The 22,516-nt window shown below is 47.0% G+C and overlaps 1 protein-coding gene across 2 annotated transcripts in view; it reads right to left on the bottom strand.

The window, feature by feature from the left end:
- Window positions 1-3,120: 3,120 nt before the first annotated feature.
- LOC147748904 (G protein-coupled receptor 35-like) overlaps window positions 3,121-22,516 on the bottom strand; it is a 147,786-nt gene continuing 128,390 nt past the window's right edge. The window contains exons 1-2 of one of the 2 annotated variants that reach the window (XM_086964463.1): window positions 5,818-5,864; window positions 3,121-4,755 (exon numbers count right to left, since the gene is read on the bottom strand). In XM_086964463.1, coding sequence (XP_086820589.1) covers window positions 3,737-4,747 — 1,011 coding nt within the window. In that variant the 5' untranslated portion in view covers window positions 4,748-4,755; window positions 5,818-5,864 and the 3' untranslated portion in view covers window positions 3,121-3,736. Of the gene's footprint in view, window positions 4,756-5,817; window positions 5,865-22,516 lie in introns of those variants that run through there. The other variant, XM_086964461.1, reaches the window with a different exon arrangement.

Here is a 22,516-nt window from a genome sequence, read left to right as displayed (position 1 = left end):
GGTCCCGTTGGTAATCCCTCATTCTAAGGCTTTTAGACAGTGCTGCTAGCTGCTTCTCTGGTCCCAGTGATAATTCCTCATTCTAAGTTCTCCAGACAGTGTTGCTAGCTGGTACTCTGGCCCCGTCCGTAATTCCTCATTCTAAGTCCTCTAGACAGTGCCGCAAGCTGCTTCTTTGGTCTCATCAATATTTGCTCTTTCTAAGTCCTCAAGACAGTGCTGCAGATGCTCCCCTGGTCCTGTTGATAATTCCACATTGTAAAACCCCTAGGCAGTGCTGCAGCTGCTTCTCGGGTCCTGTTGGTAATTCCCACATTTTAAGTCCTCTAGGCAGTGCTGGAGCTGTCTCTCTATTCCTAGTGGTATTCCTGCATTCTTAGTGCTCTAGACAGTGCTGCAGCTGCTTCTCTGGTTCATTCAGTCATTCCCACGTTTTAAGACCTCTAGGCTGTGCTGCATCTGCTTCTTTGGACCCATCAGTAAATCCTCATTCTACATCTTCCAGACAGAATGAGGATTAAACACTGCCTAGAGGTCTTAAAATGTGGAGATTACCGACAGGACCAGGGAAGCTGCCGCAGCACTGTCTAGAGGACTTAGAATGAGGAACTACCAATGAGACCAGAGCAGAAGGTATCAGAATTGTCTAGAGGACTTAGAATAAGGATTTACTGCCAGGACCAAAGAAGCAGCTGCAGCATTGCCTAGAGGTCTTCAAATGTGGGAATTACCGGCAGGACCAGAGAAGCAGCCACAGCACTAAGTCCTCTAGACAGTGCTGTAGCTTAGCTTCACTGGTCCAGTCAGTAATTCCTCATTCTAATTCCTCTAGGTAGTGCTTCAGCTGTGTCGCTCTTCCCAGTGGTAATTCCTCATTCTTAGTCCTCTAGATTCCACAAGTAAAAAATAATGTAATTTACAGCACCAATAGCTCTAACTTTGAAAATGCTGGTCCGATTGCGCTGCAACTGATTGCTTTGATGTTGAATGTGTCCTAAGTCACTGCACAATTTCACAGCAACATTGTGTTGCTTTTGTTGAATTTGTAGGTGTTTATTGGTAGGGCACAACAGTATAATTGGAATTCCTGATACATGTAGACCAATGAAATTTTTTCATTCAAACATAAGCAAAAAATCCATTAAACTAGACATGTTTTAACCCAAATATAGTGTATACTGTTTCAAATCAAGAGTCCATTGAAGACTTAGCGGCACAAAACTCATTCAGGCTTTTCTCTGGGTTTTTTTTTCAAATCAGTTTATTGACCTTAGATTAGAAATCAGTTTCATATTTACTGAAATGAAACACCCATGGCTTCGATAGTTTAAATAAAGCATCAAAGTGAAGAATTGTGGAAGCAGAGGACGCCATGAAGCAGATGAGCAATACTGTGGCCCTTCGTGTGTCACTTTATATTCCTAGTTTCTAGTTTTTGAAGCAAGTCTGTAATTACAGTAACAGTAACAGTTTAAAACAGCTTAAAACAAAACATCATTGAATTTTCCCGGTATGGATAACCTTGACTTCGATATTATCATACATGCAGGATATACGTAGATTTACAGTGAGCGGCTCTGTACCAGGAGGAAGCTGTGTGTTCAAGAAGTCAGTACCCTCTGCATGACAAACACTTCAGTATTTAGCGACTGTGTATGTACAACGAGGAAGTACTCTGTGTCAGACCATGTCCTGGGCGTGAAGTTTGAAAGACACGTTTGTATGAAAGAAAGTGTTCCACGTAGATGCAATAGACAGTTGGTCGGAGAGCTTTTTCAGGAGGCGGAGCTCCAGCCTACTAACATAGTTGTACCATGAAATGTGGTTTCAGTGTGCTGTATTTTATCTTGGAATTACAGTTATATTGAGATTCGTACCCTTCAGTGAGGTGCCAGAGCACATTATCAACAAGCATTTGCAATGCAATACGTCTCGCATTTACGCGAGACACACTGCAATGCATATGGTAATCATCAATAACAAACGAGAGGGAGGGCGGGGGGGGGGGAGAAGAGACGGACAACGGGAGGGCGGGAGGGGGAGAGAGAAGGCACGACAACAGGAGGGAGGGGAGTAAAGAATTCAGTAGGAGAATCTCCTTAAAGAGAATAGTGCTCAAAGTCTAAATAACACTACCGTGTAAAACTCTAAGTGAAGAGGACAGTCGCCATGTGAGGTGACAAATGAAGAGGAGGTGGTACTAAGGAGGGACCAACAAGCCTATTGATGAACCAGAAGTCAGCATTTAGGACAGAAATCAATGGCAAACATGGGTGGAGAGTGGGTAGGGCTTCTATTCGCTACTCCTCTGCAATGAGTCCCACAGCGCATGCGTGCTGGCTCAGGCTCGACCTACAAAGGCTAGCGAGTTACTCCCTTGGGAAAGTGCTTGGTTGGCAGGCAGGATGTTGAATATGCTGTGACTATATGTGGAAAGGTTTTTTAGTGCTAAGCACGAGTGACAAGCCAGATGCTCTTATCTTGGCTTACACATTAAATGGCAATTTACAGGTTTATTCAGCAGTTACGTGTAAAATGATTAACAAAACGCCACTGTTTATTCTGTTTTTCTCAATCTGCATAAGACCTGTGTAGAAATGCTGTAGATGGCCTACCAGCTTTGCAAGTCTTGTTAATATGGGAAGGGTGTGAGACAAAAGAGGATGGGGGAATGATGGTACGATGTCAAAGAAAAGAGCGGGTAGAGTGGGTGTTTCTGTGCTCAATTTTTTTTTTTTTTTTTTTTTTTTTGATTTAAGGATTTTTATTGAAAAAATAAAGTGGCATATACATTGGCAGTTTTACAACAGTGCTGAAGAGAGAGAGGAAGAAAAAAGAGAGAGGGGGGGGGGGGGGGGGGAGAGTTAGTGTGGCTTCTTTAAATGTTCGTCGAGTTGTTTCCACATGTGCTCTTGGGGCGTGTGTTCTTTCGAGAGGTTGCCCGTGATGTTGTCTGCTCCTCTTAGGAAGGTGACCCAGTTGATCCATGTTTTGAAGTTTGCTTTCGCCGTGTTCTTCCAGTTCGTTAAGATTATCTTCAGGGCTGCTGTCAGGAGCAGGTCTAGGAGGTCTCTTTCTTCCCTGCCGTTCAGGTTTGCTGTTACATGCCCTGTCGCCAGTGTCACATAGTTTAGTACTAAGTCTGTTTGGAGCATGTCATTTATGAATGCGTTTATTTGGGCCCAGAACCTCTTGACTTTGACGCACCCAAAGATAAGGTGTTCAAGTGTGCCCTCCTCTTTCTGACAGTTCCAGCACTCGCCTGAATCTGCTATTCCGCTTTTGTGGAGTCTTGATGGGGTCCAGTAGGCTGTTAATACTGTTGTTAAGTGCTATACAGCCAAGAACAAGTGTTTTTAAAAAGTCCATCGATTTTAAAACAAATCAAAAAGCACGTTTCAATACTATTTTTAGCAACTAACCAGAAAGGGAACCATATTTTCTTTGTACACATGACAGATTGATTGTGAAACTGATCAGTGCCTTTGGGTCCTGTCTCGAGAATTCATAAGAAAAAACATTTTTTTTTCTCTCTGTCTTTTGAATTTTTCCCCTGAAAGGGTGGACACTGCCGACTTATTTCTTGTGTTGGATTTGTTTCTTTTGTTGGGTCTTTTTCTGTTTCGGATTTCTTGGCCATTGCAGAGATTCCAAATATAACACCAGCTGCTAAGGTGGCAGATATCAGTGCAGAGATTTTAAGGTGAACGCCAGATGCGAAGGTGGCAGATATCAATCACAGATATCTTTCTTGTTTTGGACTGAATTCTTGTGGCAGATTTATTTCTTGTTTTGGGTCTGTTTCTTGTGTTGGATTTCTTGCCTTTTGCAGATATTTTGAGGTGAAAGGAAGATGTGAAGCTTCCCAAAATTCTTTAGCCACAAAGTAATAGCAAATGGCATCCAAGCAGCAGTTCAAGTGGGACAGGCAAGTAGCAATGTGTATGTATGTGTGGACTCGTTGATTGATGGCGCAGGACGTCCAGGAGAACCATAGGCCAAACCTGATCATTTTCCCTACATTGTCTGGCAGAAAACAGATGATAAAAACAGACAGATTGGCAGCCACTATTTGGATGGCTTTCCGAACAGATCTCTCACAATCTTCACTTTCGGTTATCTTCCTCTTGAGAATTCTTATTACTTGAATGGAGCAAAAGCTCAGTATAAAGAAGGGCAGGAAAAACCCAAAAACAGAGGAATAGATAATTCGCTTCATAGGACGATCAACGCTTTGTTGAAAGCAATAAACACTTTCTTGTGTTGAGTTTCGTTGAGCATCGTGCACTAGTAAATAAGTGTGAGCAGAAATTACGACAATCCATAAAAAAATGCACACTATACCTGTCTTGACTGGAGACCTTAAAACCATTGCTTTCAAAGGGTGCTTAATTGCTACATAACGATCAACAGCTACCGCGGTAATGATCAGAATGCTCATGTACACGTTCAAAAAATAGATAAACGTTAGGATGCCACACATCTCTTTTCCCAAGTTCCAAGGAATGTTGTAGGCGTATAAGCGGAAGGGAAAGGTAAAAAGCAGGCTGCAGTCAGAAATGATTAGGTTGATCATGTACACCCTTGTTTCGGTCCATTTCTTAAGCCTGAAAAAAAAGACCCACAAGGACAGTCCATTGAAGGCCAATCCAAAGATCAGCGTTGGGATGAAAATAATCAGTTGAAATAGTCTCACTGATGGCTCCAATTCCAGGTTGGTACAGTTCGTTCTTGAAATAGTCGCCATTTAAAGCACTGCAAAACAGAAAGATAAGAAATAAAGTAAATACGCAGTTTTGTTGTTTACAGACTATACCACACTTGGTAAAAATGATAACCACTAAATATTTCAGTCAATTACTCATTTCCAGCACTGACTGTGACTTCTTCAAGACAGCCAAAGGTTGATTTTGGTGCAAGTTTTTTGTATTTGAGGTATATGTACAAGGGAAGTGGCGGAGTGAGGCGTTAGCCTTCTTGGCTTAACGGCTCACTTCATTATGAAACACAGAAATGTGGGTTTGCCCTAATCAATCCGCACATCTACTTACTTGCATGAAAATAAACAGTTCCTTAGTTTTACATATGGTCAGTACGGGGTGCTTACTACGGTATCAATCACCTGCCCACTAAGGTGTTGCTTCACCCAAAGATCCTAAGAATCCTGGTCTATTAATTTCAACTCTGCACCAGAGCACACCCAATCACTATATCTATAATCCAACTAGTATGTCATAGTAATGAGTCCTTTCAATAATGTAGTTCAAATTCCCAAGTTGTCAATCAAAGGAAGGGATCTGGTCACACTCTTCAATCAGATCTGTATGTTTTTATTGTCCAATCAGATAATTGTTGATACAACAGCAGCAGACGCGTGTTTCGCTCACAGGGCTTTTTCAAGGCTGCAACAAAATGATGTGTACACTCATTTTAGATAATGTGTTCCCACTGTTCAAAAACGTGTACACACATTAATTATCATTTGAACTGCAAATCCAGTTTTTTTTAAAACCATGAACCCCCACGAAAAAATCAGTGATATTAACAGTTTTACCATTAATACAATGTTAGAAAATGATAAAAACCAGACATTTTAAAGATATGAGGTGTATAGTCTCCTCATCCAACAGTCCCATCTATGTTGGTGGAAAGAATGTAAGTAAAATTTACCCTTGGAGAATTCGAGATAAATCCCCATTATATAGATGGTATGAAGAACATATCCATTGTGTGCTAAGAGGCGGTCCTATCACGTAACACCAACGCAACCGTCACCAAGTGTATCGTATATTGAAAAAGGCTCATCCCTAATCTCACCTTCGGGATATGAGCTGAATTCATATGTTCTCCTGTATTGTCCAAGTGCTAATTAAGTCTTGCGATGTAACAAATCCAATGATGAAAAAGGTTGGTTGAGGAGACTGGGCTTGATGCTCCTGTTGCGTTGTGTTTAACTACAACTTATTCCAGTCAGGGCATCCCCAAGAAACAAAAGGAAGTAAATTGTCATGCAGCAGGATGGTATGAAAAGGGAAACGAGCACTTTGTGTGCCCTCATTAATATCATGAGCAAACATTAAGTTGCAAAGTCCTCGTTGTTTGCGTTATCTAATGTTTTCATCACATTGTGAATATAAAATGTAGTTAATGCACTGTGAATGCAGGGAGTGTGTACTATTTTCTGCATCCGATTGAAAAGACCAACTGTGGGTTGACAGTAGGATTAATCTGGTGTGCCCTGTGGTGTCATGTGAATGCTGGTGTGTTATGTGCATGGGGTGCTGAACCCGAACTGACTGAAAGAGATATTATCCCAGCCAGTGTGAGTGGAAGTTGTTACTTAAGAGGCACTGAACACAGACTGAGGAAATTGTGTGGTTCGTAAACTGGCATGTAGAGCGATTGCAAATTATGTCATTTACATTGTGCAGTCAGTAATACAAATTATTGGACCATTGGCTTACGAGCTCGAGCCTCTCTTGAGGACTATAACATGGATAAAGTAACACAAGTAAAAATATACATTTGCCACAATGCACATGGATATGTTTACCCAGTTACCTCCCCCACTCTCTTATAGTTCTTCCCTCCAGCTTCCTCATTAAATAAATAGTACACTTCTGAGGCCTTTGTTAGTAACCTTTCGCCTGAAGCAGAGGACTGATAACGCAACAGATTAATCAAGTTATTTCCTTTGTTTGCTTGAGTGTCAAAGGCTAGGTGAACAGCTGTGCCAAAGGTGAGACACTACAACTTATGTATTTACCAATCTGAAAGAGACAATTAGTTATGGATTCCTTACCTTAGAATTACCCCCAGGTGTCAGACTGGATTCGGAGAATTTTTTTGTCAGCAGTACCCCTGTGCGATGAAAGCTGGCGTCGGTTGGCTCCTTGTTCGTCATTGGTGTCGTGGTCGCCGGGCTGATGTCGTGGTAGATACTTAGACACCGCCTTTGCGCGCTGACGTCAGTTCTTTTTTTTTCCGCGCCAGCTAGCGCAGATCTGGAGAGAGCGGTACCTTCAGTCACTTTTTGACTGACTTTTTGCTGACTTTTGTCGACATTGATTGAGTCTTGGACTCCTGGTGCAAGTCAGGGATTCCCATTTCAAGGCCTGCAGTTCCTGCAGCCGGCGGCTGATGTTGGTGACAGATCTGCACCACATTGTAGGAGAGTAGGGTCTGCTATCCTATGGTCACCCCAATTTTTGCTTTTTGCTTCACTGGTTTTCGACTTACTGAGGCTGTGGGCCTGCTAATCAGACCCCCAGCCTGCTGTTCTCTCTCTAAACTCGTAATACATGTGCTATAGGTACATACCACAATTGGAAATGGACTCCTTGTCAGCCCCTGTACCATGCACTATAGATGCCCAGGGCATAGGTGCCATCAAGGCCTACCAGGGGCTGCAGCATATCTTTTGCCACCCCTGGCTGGTTCTTAAATTGACACAACTGGCTGATCACTCAGCTGGGGCAAGTTGGTGTAGTCACCCCTTGCTTAGATATAGTATACCTATATCTAAACCTATATCTGGACACATATATACCTATGAGTCACTCCTATGGCAGGCCTCATCCATCCTGGAGGCAGAGTGCGTGGTTTAATGTGAGATGGAGCTCTGGCATGAGCTGAGCCTGTCTGCAGCTGTCGGGAACAACGCCCTAAGCTGTTCCGGGATAATGCCAAACCATATACTATTAGGTGCCTTATATTCCTCGCGGTTATATAGCAACTTTGGTTTGGCTTTATCAAAACATGCCGTGTAAGGTGTCATACGATTTGGAATACTATCCCCTCGACAGTTCTGTCGACGGGGATAGCATTCCACCCCTCTGGAGGGAGAAGACATGTTACTTTACTGAAACGCGGTTGGTTTTTAAAAGAGCCTCAGATCCACAAAATGGATGCTTCTGCCACAGACACAAGTCTGACCTCCTGCTGCCGACCGAAACTCAGCAGAGGAGGCCTGGACAAAGGGTTTCCTGTCACAGGGAGGTGTCACACCACCCCAGACAGGAGATAGTGGATTGTAGCAGGGAGGTTTGAAAGAAACCAGACACTGCCTGGGGAGCACAAGGCTGGCCCTTGCTTAATTCGGCCAAACCGGTTCTGGGGCACACCAGCCCCAGTCCCAGCGCGGCCTGGATCAAAGGAAAGGGGTGTATCCACCCCCTTCCTGGGTCCCACCCATAGGAGGGGACCTAGCAGGTAATCCAACCCCCTAGATTGGTATAAGAATGGGAGCAGTGCCAACGCACTCAGATTATCATGATGAAACATTTGAAACAAAACTCTGGACCCTTCGACATCCTACTCAACGTAGAAGACTGAAGAATCTCCCTTGTGGTCAAGGAGTGGCCACCCTGTGCAAACAGACACCATCCAGCACCTCGATGTCTGCTTTGTTGCAGTTCCCGCCGGAACTCGAGCGACAGAGATTGACAAGATCAAGCTTGCCTGCCTTCTCACAGACCGATCCACAGTCCCTGCAGAGCTGAGACCCGTGGAGGCGACCGGAAGCATGGAGCATGCCATCTTGAAAAGACCACGAGACGCTGACTGTGCAGCCCACGAGTGACCCTCGAAGCTGTACACTGGGGTTTGAGAATCCCCAACCCTGAGCCACTCTTGCACCGAAGCTCACCCCTTTACACTTGACGAGTGCTGCGTGGGGCCCTTCTGCTTTCTTTGGCTCAACGCATTGGCCCGGTCACTTGCCAGCTAGCTTGTGGCCCCTGTGCCGGCGAAAACCTAAATACGACTTGCGATTCTGATTGCTCCAGATTTGCACCAGCTCCTCTGAAAAGGAGCACCCGCTCTGACCCTCCTGACCTGAGTGAGAAGCAATTTTCCGGTCCTGCGTGGATTGCTCTTGCCAAGTGTTGTTTGCTCCAACCTTGAAGCCGACTGCGCCGACGGTGAGAGCCTGCGTGGGACAGATCGTGACCTGCTCCTGGACATCGCAGATGCCCCAGAGCCCACGTGACAGCAGAGAGAAGCTCCTTGACAACCACCTGATTGTGCCCGACATTTCCTGGTTCTGTCCTGGTTCCACCCTGGTCACTGCTGAGTGACCCAGACTCTGTCCCCTTTGCTTTCAGGTACGTTTCTACTCTGATCCACCCTTGGATCACACCGGACACTTCTCCTTCACATCTCCTGCAGCATCTTTAGCTTCAAGCACCAAGAACCTGCGTGACAAAACCCAACGCCACTTCGACCCTATGCACCTGCTTCCTGTGGGTGAGGTAACATTGCAACACCGGTATTCCCACACTGGAACACACCTCTAGGGTCTGTGTCTAAAGTTTGGTCCTTCTAGGTTCAGCGGAAGTATCCTTAAACTCTATTTGTGTAACTTTTACCCAGCATTGACATTGCAGTGGTGCAAGCCGCGCTTTAAGTGCTGCACCCGAATCCCGCGGGCTTTTCCTGACTTCAGCAGTGCTAGCCCCGACTGCTCCCAGCGATTCCCTAGGCCCTAGGCCTAACCACTGTTCGATTGGTATCTCTTATACAACTTTTTTAATATATGGTTTGAGTGGCCACCCGCCCTCATCCATAATTGTGCAACTTTTTATGTTATACTGTGCTTTTGATTTAACGCTTGTGCCCCTTTGCTCATAAAGAGTACCGGGGATTATTTTAGAAATAAATACATATATTTTTATAATATATACTTGTGTGGTGTCCTTTCATTTGATATTACAGGACTGTGATTGGTAAAACAGCTCGCTTAACACGCCTTTTGAGTTAAGCCTTTAAGGCTGCTTAGTCCATGCTACCCCTAGGATAGCTTGTCTAATAAGGTTGACTTACTACCAAACACCATAAGGGATTGTTTGGACTGATACAAGGTGGTTCCAGAATTGGAAACATCATATATCAGGCCAACATCTCACATTGGTGTGCAGCGGTGCGGATTTGAGCTTGCTGTTGTTTTACCATTGCGATCTTTTTATCAAATTGAAAGATCACATCAAGTACCTTAGGTACATATAAATCAAAAGCTTAGCATATTAAGTTCTACTGAACTTAGTAGTTGTAGATTAAAGGGATTAGCACACCCTGACTACAACTCACTAGTAAGGCACAGTAGGAAAACACTTAGTGTAGGTAAGTGCACCACTTGCACCTCACTAGCAGTCATGTCTGACGTAGGTGGAGCTTCAGGCTCTGTCCCTGTGACAGTTGACCCTACCAAGGCAACTTCCAGCTATGACAAATTTAGCCACAAAGACTTGAGTGCCTTGTGCATTGCAAGGTGGCTAAAAAGGGGCAGACACCCCACCATTCCTATCCTGATAGCCATCCTGGAGATGGATGACTTAAATAAGGAGAGTGCAGCTCCCTTAGCTTTAGGAGATGGAGTGAACCCCCCTGAGAATGAGACCACCCCAGAAGAGGAAGAAGAGGAGGAAGAGGAGGAGGGCTCAGAGGTAGATGAACCTGAGAATCAGGATCAGCAGGGTAACTAGGTTGTAGTTGCCAGGCTTAACCAGGCCAACTTAAACCTACATGGGAATGGAGAGGGCCAGCACCTCCCCAGACCATACACCATAATTCCCTCAGGCAATAGGAGGGTGAGGTCTCCCTCAGGGGACTCTCATGTTTCTAGTGTCTCCAGGGAATCTCAAAAGAGAATTACTTCCCCCCAGAGGAAAGAGCATAGGGCCAGGATGAGGGCTGTCCAACTCCAAATAGAGAGGGAAGAGATAGCATTGGCTCAAGCAAGACTTGCTTTAGCAAGAGAACAAAAGTTGTGTGGATTAGATTACTCTGGTGGCAGCAATTTTCCTAGAGAGAAAGACAGGAGCTATGACAATAGAAACCTGACAAAAATTGTGGCCCCCTACAAGGAAGGGGATGACATCCACAAATGGATGACTGCTCTTGAGAGAGCCTGCATGGTACAGCAGGTTCCTCAGGATCAGTGGGCTGCAATTTTATGGTACTCCTTTTCTGAGAAAGGGAGGGATAGGCTCCTCACAGTTAGACCTGAGGATGCCAAAAACTACTCTGTCCTGAAGAGTGCTTTTATTGAAGGGTTTGGCCTAACCACTGAGCAATACAGGTTGTTGTTCGGAGACACCCAAAAAGCACAGACTCAGGACTGGACTGATTTTGTTGATTGTGCCACTAAGGCTCTGGAGGGTTGGCTGCAGGGAAGTAAAGTCTCAGACTATACAGGATTGTACAATCTTATAATGAGAGAGCAGAATAACTGTCAGAACCAGCTGTTGCATAAATACCCTATTGACTCTGATCTGACCTCTCCCCAAGAATTGGGAAAGAAGGCAGACAAATGGGTCAGAACAAGGATTAAGCAGAAACCCCAGAACCATGGTGACCAGAAGAAAACAGACCAGAAGGGTGGGAATCAGAAAGATAAAGAAAAAGACCAGAAGTCTTCTTCAGGGCCACAAAATTCTAATAAGGAGGGTGGTTCCCAAAACGGTAACAAAAAGAAGAAGAATGATGGCCCAAAGAAACCTTGGTGTAATACCTGCAAATCAGTTTCACACTGGGGCAGTGAATGCACCAAGAAAAATCCAGTTCCTACCACTGCAGCTCCTAAAGCAACTGCACCCCCTAGTACAGTCAGCAGTGGTAGTGCACAACCTAAGGGGATAGTAGGGTTAACCTTGGGTACTGAGGTGGAATCTGGCCTAGTCAGAATCCCCACTCAGGCAGTTCTCCTATATGATGTGGACTTATCTTTGACCACTACAGTGAGTCCCAGTAACCTGGGCAAATATAGGTAGACGCCTTTAATCAATGATAAACTGGCTCAGGCCTACAGGGACACTTGTGCCAGTTTCACTATGGTGACACCTGACTTTGTGGACCCTGGTCAGATTGTACTAGGTGAGAGTTACCTAGTGACCAATGCAAGCAACTCCACTACTACACATAGTGTGGCTGTTGTGAACTTCTCCTGGGGAGGGGTAAATGGCCTAAAGAAAGTTGTGGTAAGTGCAGACCTCCCAGTAGACTGTCTGTTAGGCAATGATCTTGAAAGCTCAGTTTGGTCAGAAGTGGAGTACAGGACTCATGCAGAAATGCTAGGGATTTCAGCTCATGTCCTTGCAGTGACAAGGTCTCAGGCTAAGAAGTGCCTTCCTGAACCAGTGGTGGATCTTGAAACATTAGACCAAACACAACCCAAGAGAAGGAGCAAGAGGGTTACCAGCCACGCCCTCGCCACCGTCCCCCGCATCCGAAGAGCCACCACAGGGGGACGGTCCTTCTCCTACCTCGCCTCCAAGACATGGAACTCCCTCCCGACCCATCTCCGCCTGACCCAGGACCACCTCGCCTTCAGGAAGCAACTCAAGACCTGGCTGTTCGAGCAGCAGCGGACCCCCCTCCCATAGCGCCTTGTGACCCTCTGGGTGAGTAGTGCGCTATATAAATACTGTGATTGATTGATTGATTGCCTTCCCACTTGCCCCAGGTTGAGGATCAGCCTTCACAGGAAGCTGATTCTGCAGTCCAAGAGGAGACTGTCTCAGAGGAACTTGAGCCTGACCAGGTTGAGTTTCTGGGGACAGGGGGACCCTCAAGGGCAGACCTGGGGCAGGCCCAATTAGATTGCCCTTCACTTGAACCCCTCAGACAGCAAGCTGCTGCTGAGGCTGCAGGGAATGCTCAAGGTGCCCATAAAGTTTATTGGGATGATGGACTCCTTTACTCAGAGGCTAGAGACCCCAAGCCTGGTACCACCAGGAGGTTGGTCATACCTTTGAAGTTTAGGGGTTTCCTTCTTACCTTGGCCCATGATATTCCCCTTGCAGGACACCTAGGCCAGAACAAGACTTGGGACAGGCTTGTCCCTCACTTTCAATGGCCTCACATGTCAGAAAATGTCAAGGAGTTTTGTCGCTCCTGTCTCACTTGCCAAGCCAGTGGTAAGTCAGGTGGCACAACAAAGGCCCCCCTGAAACCACTACCTGTGGTGGGGGTACCCTTTGAAAGAGTTGGAATAGACATTGTGGGTCCCATGGATCCTCAAACAGCATCTGGGCTCAGATTTATACTGGTGGTAGTGGATCATGCCACCAGGTATCCAGAGGCAATTCCCCTGAGGACCACAACAGCACCTGTTGTGGCAAAAGCCCTCATTGCAGTTTTCTCAAGAGTGGGCTTTCCAAGGAGGTTCTCTCAGACAGAGGTGCCAACTTCATGTCTGGATACTTAAAGGCAACGTGGAAAGAGTGTGGAGTAAACTACAAGTTTACCACACCCTATCACCCACAGTGCAATGCGCTTGTGGAGAGATTCAACAAGACCCTAAAGGGAATGATAAAAGGATTACCAGAGAAGCTTAGGCGGAAATGGGACACCCTTCTACCCTGCTTGCTCTTTGCTTACAGAGAGGTCCCACAGAAGGGGGTTGGCTACAGCCCTTTTGAACTTTTGTTTGGCCACCCTGTGAGGGGTCCACTATGTTTGGTGAAGGAAGGATGGGAGTTACCTCTCAAAAAGCCTAAGCTAGATGTTGTGGACTATGTACTTGGTCTCCGCTCCAGGATGGCTGAGTATATGGAGAGAGCATCCAAAAACCTTGAGGCCAGTCAAGAATTACAGACAGCTTGGCATGACCAAAAGGCTGTTCTGGTTGAGTTCCAGCCAGGGCAGAAGGTGTGGGTGTTGGACCCAGTGGGCCCAGCAGCACTCCAGGACAAATGAGCTGGACCCTACCCTATCATTGAGAAAAAGGGAGAAGTCACCTATGTGGTTGACTTTGGAACCCCTAGGAGCCCCCACAGGGTGCTCCATGTTAATCATTTGAAAGCATTTGTTGACAGGGAGGACATGAGTCTCCTCATGGCCACAGATGGGGATCAGGAGGAAAAGAGTGACCCTCTCCCAGACCTGCTTTCCCAGAACCCTGATGATGGTTCAGTTGATGGAGTAGCCTTGGCAGGCAGCCTCACTGAGCAGCAACAGGTGGACTGCAGACAGGTGTTGCAGGCCCACAGAAACATGTTTTCACTCACACCCAGTCAAACTAACTGGTGCACCCATGAGGTGGACACTGGTGACAGTCTGCCTGTGAAGAATAAGATCTACAGGCAACCTGACCATGTCAGGGATTGTATAAAGGCTGAGGTGCAAAAGATGTTGGAGCTTGGAGTGATTGAGCCATCAGAAAGCCCATGGGCTAGCCCAGTGGTCCTTGTGCCAAAACCTCATACCAAAGATGGAAAGAGAGAAATGAGGTTTTGTGTGGACTACAGAGGTCTCAATGCTGTCACTAGGACAGATGCTCATCCCATTCCAAGAGCAGATGAGCTCATTGATAAATTGGCTTCTGCCAAATTTCTGAGCACATTTGATTTGACAGCTGGCTACTGGCAGATCAGGTTAGCTGAAGAGTCAAAAGCCAAAACAGCATTCTCTACCCCTAGTGGACATTATCAGTTTGTGGTAATGCCCTTTGTGTCAGGATTTGCCGCTCCACAGCGCCTACCGCACTAGGAAACTACATTTCCCATGAGTAGGCGGGAGTCTCGCAGGAAGTTTATCTTGGGACCTGACGCGCTTCCGGTGGCGTGTTATTCTGGCTTCTGGTTCTGCACCCGGCGTGAGAGCGGACGCTCTGCATGCCTGTCTTTCGTGTCTCCTGTGGACTATCACCCCCCCCCCCCCCTGAGGCTCAGTGGGGAGCGCTTCCGTGTTCTGCCCTCGGCGGTAGACGGACTTCACGCATCCACAGGTATTGCCGTTCTGATCTCTTCGGCCGCCTATGCGGTCAGCTGTTTACTTCCTGAACAGAGTGCTCAGGGAAGTTCTGTGACTGTTGCTAACAGACGTTACCTTTGCTGATTTCCTTCTTGGCTAAATTGTGTGTAGCGGAACACAGTGGTGGTCGAAACCACGTGTTACCGTAAACACGGGGGATCGTTATAGTACTACAAAAGCGGGGCGCGGTAGTAAGGACAACTACGCGTCTCCATTGTAAACTGTGTATTGTACAAGGAACTAAATAGCTGGGCATGTAGTAAGGTAACTACAGGTAACCCCAGTTCTCTTTGTATAGTTCACCGTGGGGTGTGTTGTTGGCAGAATCCAGTGGTGGTCGCAACTACGTTTTTCTGTTTGACATTAACCAAGTATTCTCTATTGGGTCATTAATTGGAGAGCGGAGTGTTGTAGTTCTTGCTTCCTACACACTACCGTTTCCCTCTTCCCTTGTGTTGGAACTTACATCATTGCTTTGACGATTTGGGACACCCCTGGTACATTGAGTCCTCTACCATGTTTGTGGTATGTTGTGAGTAGTGGATTTGGTGTCTTAGTATAACGTGAGTGTGTTTGGTACGACAGGAGTGTGTTCGTTAACTATATGTTTATGTGTTCCTTAGGCCTTCCTCACAGATTGTGGCAGAAGGGCTATAGTATTTCCTATCCAAGGTCGTGTTTTCTTTATGCTCAGGTACTTGTCTATTTCCTTGGTTATCTAGTGAGACTATATGAGAGTAGCCTTGCATGTTAGAACAGCACTTCACTGATGCCTGTCTTGTCTTCTGTTACATGTGTCCTTTCCCTGCTGACCCTACCTTTACCCATCCCACATTTTTTATTTTAGTTTGTTATTTTTCTCCCTCGCCTAATGGCTCGAACACCCTGTGTTTACACTTCAGGGTGTTGGTGACATTTGGAGGTGGAACCATATTTGCATCGACTGGATCCCGTGGAGTAAACCTGACAGAATAACGCACCCACGAACGTTGCTCTGCCCGGTCCAGTTGTTGCAATATGGCCACCATGGAGGATGTTCTGCAGGCTCTGCTTTTAGTGCAGCAGGAGCTTGCCTCCTCTAAAGCAGAGGCCGCATCTCTCAGAGAAAAAGTAGATAAGCTATCTAGGAATCCCTTTTCTACCTCGGTACCTCAGGTTCAAGTAACGGTTCCTCCCCCTATCCCTCTAGCTAGTCCGGAGAGGTATTCCGGGGATCCAACCAAAACTCGGGCGTTCATAACGCAAGTCATGTTGCACTTTTCATGTAAACCTGCCTCGTTCCCTAACAACCATTCCAGGGTAGCTTTTGCGATTTCTTTCCTGACAGGGGATGCAGCCAATTGGGCTGTACCGTTGGTACGGAACGACGATCCAATGCTCTCAGATTGGGCAACTTTCCGAACTGAATTCGAAAAGGTGTTTGATCGAAGGGCAACCACCTTCAGTGCAGATAGAGAACTCCTGGAATTAAGGCAGGGGCGGTCGGATTTGATAACGTACCTTACTAAGTTCAACCGACTGGTGTCTGAAACTTCGTGGCCGGAGGAAAAAAGAATGTCCTTATTCTACCAGGGTTTGAGGGATGGTCTTAAAGACGTCATTGCTCAGATTGATCCTCAACCAACCACTTGCGTAGATATGGTGAATCTGACTCTGAGACTGGATGGTAGAATGACAGACAGAGGAGGGGATAGGAGAAGATGGGACAGGGGCCCTCCCCGTTCTGAATGGAGTCCACGTAGGCCTTTGCCTTCTGCAGATGCACAACCTGAACCGATGGAAATCGGTGCAGTTCGGTCCCCACTAACCAGGGAAGAAAAGGAGAGTCGTCGTGTTGCAGGACTTTGCCTGTACTGCGGCAAAAAGGGTCATTATGTAAGGGACTGCCCTTCCAAATCCGGAAACACTGGGTCATGGTCTCGTAATAAAAGAGTAGCCATAGCCGCGGGCAACGCTCTAGAGGAAGCTGGTGCTCAGGGAGAGAGAGACCAGAAGGAACCACAGCCCTGGAAGGTGCCATCGTTAACGGTGCTAACACTACGTGAATCTGAATCCCACATACTGTTGCCCATGAGGCTGGAATGTCAGTTACAGGTATACAATGTCACGGTTATGATAGACTCGGGGGCCACAGGGAATTTCATCAATAGCGGGCTTGTGACCTCTTTGTCTATAGACAGGGTACCCAGAGACACCCCTGAGGAAGTCTTGGCGGTTGATGGAAAACCACTAATATCTGGCCTCATCACGGAACAAACCGAGAGGGTAACACTTTCCGTTGCTGTAATCGACGGCAGGCATAGGGAAGAACTGGTGCTTAACATCATTGAAGATCCTCAATACGAGATAATTCTCGGTATGCCCTGGCTCAGTCATCATAATCCCTCAATCGACTGGAAGGAGAAGTCGATCCGTTTCTTGTCTGAGGAATGTAAAAAACATATGGAAGAGGGCGCCGGGTTCTCTCCGTCTGTTCTTCCTTTGGTGGTAGCAACAGCAGCAGAGAAAGATGTGTGTCTACCCCTGGAGTATAGGGCTTACAGGGATGTCTTCAGCGAAAGTCAGGCTGAGAATCTCCCTCCACATAGGCCTTATGATTGTAGGATTGATCTAGTGGAGGGAGCCACCATACCTTCCTGTAGGGTTTATGCATTGTCCGACCCTGAGACTACTCATTTGAAGGAGTACTTGGACCATTATGTGGACATCGGCTTTATTCGCCCATCCAGGTCCCCTGCTGCCTCGCCCCTCTTTTTCATCAAAAAAGCCAACGGAGATTTAAGGGCCTGTGTGGATTATCGAATGCTGAATAAAAACACCATCAGAAATCGATATCCACTGCCGCTTATCTCTGTTTTGCTGGACCAAGTACGGTATGCCAAGGTTTTTACCAGATTGGACCTAAGGGGGGCATATCACTTGGTCCGTGTCCGCGAGGGGGACGAATGGAAAACCGCCTTCAAAACGAGATACGGCTTGTACGAATACACTGTGATGCCGTTCGGGCTGTGCAATGCCCCAGCGGCATTTCAATACTTTTTGAATGACGTTTTGAAGGATGTGGTGGATATCAGTGCTGTGGTATACATCGATGATATCCTGATTTACTCGGAAAACGTCAAGGACCACACACGACATGTAACTGAGGTGCTCCAAAGATTGAGAGAAAACCGTTTGTTCTGCAAGTTGAGCAAGTGTGAATTCAGTGTGGACAAGGTTGAGTTCTTAGGAGTCATGCTAAGCCACGAGGGACTGCAGATGTCAGATAGAAAGGTACAGGCGGTACGGGAGTGGTCTACCCCTACCTGTGTGAAGGACGTGCAAAGGTTTTTAGGCTTCGACAACTATTACCGCCGATTTATTGCGCGGTTCTCCTAAGTAGCAGTCCCCTTGACGAGACTGTTACGTAAAGGTGTGCAGTTTGCGTGGTCCCCCGAAGCCACAGCGGCATTCCAGTATCTAAAAGAGGCTTTCACAACGGCTCCAATTCTGGCACATCCTAGACCGGAACATCCTTACGCTGTTGAAGCGGATGCTTCCGACGAAGCTATAGGAGCAGTACTGTCCCAAAGGGATAAGGACACCGGTCAGCTCCACCCTGTGGCGTATCCGTCCAAAAAACTAAGCCCTCCCGAACAGAACTATACCATCTCCGAGAAGGAACTGCTAGCTATCAAACAAGCATTTCAGGAATGGAGACAATACCTTTGGGGGGCTAGATCCCCTGTCACCGTCTATACAGACCATCGCAACCTGCAGTATATGAAGACCGCAAAGCACCTCACGCAAAGACAGATGAGGTGGATGCTCTTCTTTGCGGAATACGACTTCACCATTACCTTTAGACCAGGGACGGACAATCTGAAAGCCGATTCCCTATCCCGACGAGACCAGTCGGAGGAGAAGGACAATGGAGACGCTAAAGCGTCAATAGTCAGTCCCGAGAAGGTGATTTGCGCAATACAGGCCAATACCTTTTTGGACCTTGTCCGACAAGCAAAGAATCATGATGCCTGGGTCGGTTGGGCCACATATGGGGGAAATCGCACTTTGGTGAATGGGTTGCCTTTTCAAGATAACAGATTGTTTCTTCCCTCTCCAGCATTGCGAAAAAAGGCCTTCATGTGGTGTCATGAGTCCCCTTTGGCAGGACGTCAGGGGGTACAAAAAACCATGCGGCTCATGAAACGGCATTTCTGGTGGGAGTCAGTTAACACCGATGTCCCTGTATGGATTGGGCAGTGTGAGACATGCGCCAGGGCTAAATCCACAACCGGACAGAAAAAAGGGTTGTTGATGCCGTTGCCTTCCCCAAGGAAGCCTTGGCAGACCATAAGTCTGGATTTCGTCACAGGACTCCCTCTTGATCAGGGCAAATCGGCTGTGTTGGTGGTCGTTGACAGCCTCACTAAGTTAGGCCACTTTATACCATGTGTCAACTTACCAACCGCTGGGCAGACTGCTCAATTGTTGCTAACCAACGTCATACGACTACATGGAGTCCCAGAGGTTATAGTGTCTGACAGGGGCCCCCAGTTCATTGCGAGGTTCTGGAAGGCGTGGTGTCAGGCATTGCACATACAGTCTTCCCTCTCGACCAGTTTCCATCCACAGACGGACGGGCAGACAGAACGGTTAAATCAAACATTGAAAAAATATCTGCGGTGTTTTGCTGAGGATGCCCAGGAGTCTTGGGTTTCCCTGTTATGGATGGCCGAAATGGCTTATAATAACGCCTGGCACTGTTTTGTGGGGATCTCACCTTTCCATGCTAACTATGGGTTTGATGCACGCATCCTTCCTGTGCGCATCCCTGAGGAAGTGTCTCGACAGCCTACGGTTTTGGGACAAGTACGGAAGCTCCGTGTTCTGCACAAGAAGGTCAGGGCGCATCTGGAGAAGGCTAAAGCAGTGTTCAAGAAATGGGAGGATAAACATCGTAAGGAGGGCCCCTCGTTCCAGGTTGGTGATAAGGTCTGGTTGTCGACTCGCAACATTCGGTTCAAATTGCGTAGTGTGTTTCATCCACGATACATTGGGCCTTATACCATTGTGAAACGTATCAACCCTGTTGCTTTCAAATTGAAACTGCCTGGTTCTTTGCGTATACATCCAGTGTTCCATTGTCACTTGCTGAAACCAGCTCATTCGGCAAGAAGGATGGCCACCCCTCCGGTGCTTCGGGATGCTGGGGCTGAATACGAGGTACGGTGTATCAAGGACTCCAAACTGTGTAGGGGCGTCCTTTGGTATTTGGTATCATGGAAGGGCTACTCGGTGGAGGATGATTCATGGGAGCCTGTGGGGAACATTCACGCCCCGGCGGCTGTACGTGCTTTTCACCGTAGATGCCCCCTGCGCCCTGGTCCTAGGAGGCGATAGGGAGGGGGGATGTACTGTCAGGATTCGCCGCTCCATAGCGCCTACCACACTAGGAAACTACATTTCCCATGAGTAGGCGGGAGTCTCGCAGGAAGTTTATCTTGGGACCAGACGCGCTTCCGGTTGCGCGTTATTCTGGCTTCTGGATCTGCACCCGGCGTGAGAGCGGACGCTCTGCATGCCTGTCTTTCGTGTCTCCTGTGGACTATCACCTCCCCCCCCTGAGGCTCAGTGGGGAGCGCTTCCGTGTTCTGCCCTCGGCGGTAGACGGACTTCACGCATCCACAGGTATTGCCGTTCTGATCTCTTTGGCCGCCTATGCGGTCAGCTGTTTACTTCCTGAACAGAGTGCTCAGGGAAGTTCTGTGACTGTTGCTAACAGACGTTACCTTTGCTGATTTCCTTCTTGGCTAAATTGTGTGTAGCGGAACACAGTGGCGGTCGAAACCACGTGTTACCGTAAACACCGGGGATCGTTATTGTACTACAAAAGCGGGGCGTGGTAGTAAGTACAACTACGCGTCTCCGTTGTAAACTGTGTATTGTACAAGGAACTAAATAGCTGGGCATGTAGTGAGGTAACTACAGGTAACCCCAGTTCTCTTTGTATAGTTCACCGTGGGTTGTGTTGTTGGCAGAATCCAGTGGTGGTCGCAACTACGTTTTTCTGTTTGACATTAACCAAGTATCTCTATTGGGTCATTAATTGGAGAGCGGAGTGTTGTAGTTCTTGCTTCCTACACACTACCGTTTCCCTCTTCCCTTGTGTTGGAACTTACATCATTGCTTTGACGATTTGGGACACCCCTTGTACATTGAGTCCTCTACCATGTTTGTGGTATGTTGTGAGTAGTGGATTTGGTGTCTTAGTATAACGTGAGTGTGTTTGGTACGACAGGAGTGTGTTCGTTAACTATATGTTTATGTGTTCCTTAGGCCTTCCTCACAGATTGTGGCAGAAGGGCTATAGTATTTTCTATCCAAGGTCGTGTTTTCTTTATGCTCAGGTACTTGTCTATTTCCTTGGTTATCTAGTGAGACTATATGAGAGTAGCCTTGCATGTTAGAACAGCACTTCACTGATGCCTGTCTTGTCTTCTGTTACAGGTGTCCTTTCCCTGCTGACCCTACCTTTACCCATCCCACATTTTTTATTTTAGTTTGTTATTTTTCTCCCTCGCCTAATGGCTCGAACACCCTGTGTTTACACTTCAGGGTGTTGGTGACATTTGGAGGTGGAACCATATTTGCATCGACTGGATCCCGTGGAGTAAACCTGACACTTTGGTTTGAAGAATGCACCTGCCACCTTCCAAAGGTTGGTGAATCACGTCCTTGCTGGGTTGGATGACTTTTGTGCAGCATATTTAGATGATATTGCTGTCTTTAGCTCCACCTGGGAGGATCACCTGATCCACCTGAAGAAGGTTCTGGAGGCCCTGCAAAAGGCAGGCCTGACTATCAAGGCTACCAAATGCCAGATAGGGCAGAGCAAGGTTGTGTACCTGGGCCACCTAGTAGGTGGGGGTCAGGTTCAACCATTGGAGAGAAAGATCCAGACCATAGAGGACTGGGCTCCTCCAACTACCCAGACACAAGTCAGAGCCTTCTTGGGCCTGACTGGGTATTACAGAAAATTTATGAAAAACTATGGGTCCATTGTGACACCATTGAATGACTTGACATCCAAGAAGATGCCCAAAAAGGTTCAGTGGACAGTTAGCTGTCAAAAGGCATTTGATGACCTGAAGAAGGCCATGTGCTCTGCACCTATCCTGAAGAGTCCTGACTACTCCAAACAGTTCATTGTACAAACAGATGCTTCTGAGTTGGGGGTGGGAACTGTGTTTTCACAACTGAATACAGATGGTCATGACCAGCCCATTACTTTTATTAGCAGAAGGCTGACCCCCAGGGAGAAACGTTGGTCAGCTATTGAGAGGGAGGCCTTTGCTGTGGTTTGGGCCCCGAAGAAGTTGAGGCCATACTTGTTTGGAACTCACTGCCTAATTCAGACAGACCATAAGCCCATCTGTGGCTAAATCAGATGAAGGGTGAAAATCCCAAACTGCTCAGGTGGTCCATTTCCCTAGAGGGGTTGGACTTTACAGTGGAGCACCGCCCAGGGACTGACCATGGTAATGCAGATGGTCTCTCCAGGTACTTCCACTTAGAACACGAAGACTTATCTGGTCAAGGTTAAGTTTAATATCCCTGCGTTTGGGGGGGGGGGTTGTGTAGGAGAGTAGGGTCTGCTATCCTATGGTCACCCCAATTTTTGCATTTTGCTTCACTGGTTTTCGACTTACTGAGGCTGTGGGCCTGCTAATCAGACCCAAGCCTGCTGTTCTCTCTCTAAATTCATAATACATGTGCTATAGGT

The sequence above is a fragment of the Lissotriton vulgaris genome, chromosome 1_1, assembly GCF_964263255.1.
Source record: "Lissotriton vulgaris chromosome 1_1, aLisVul1.2, whole genome shotgun sequence".
Lineage (NCBI taxonomy): Eukaryota > Metazoa > Chordata > Amphibia > Caudata > Salamandridae > Lissotriton > Lissotriton vulgaris.
Note: the sequence above shows the minus strand (reverse complement) of the source record. Positions and strands in the feature narration are given on the sequence as shown.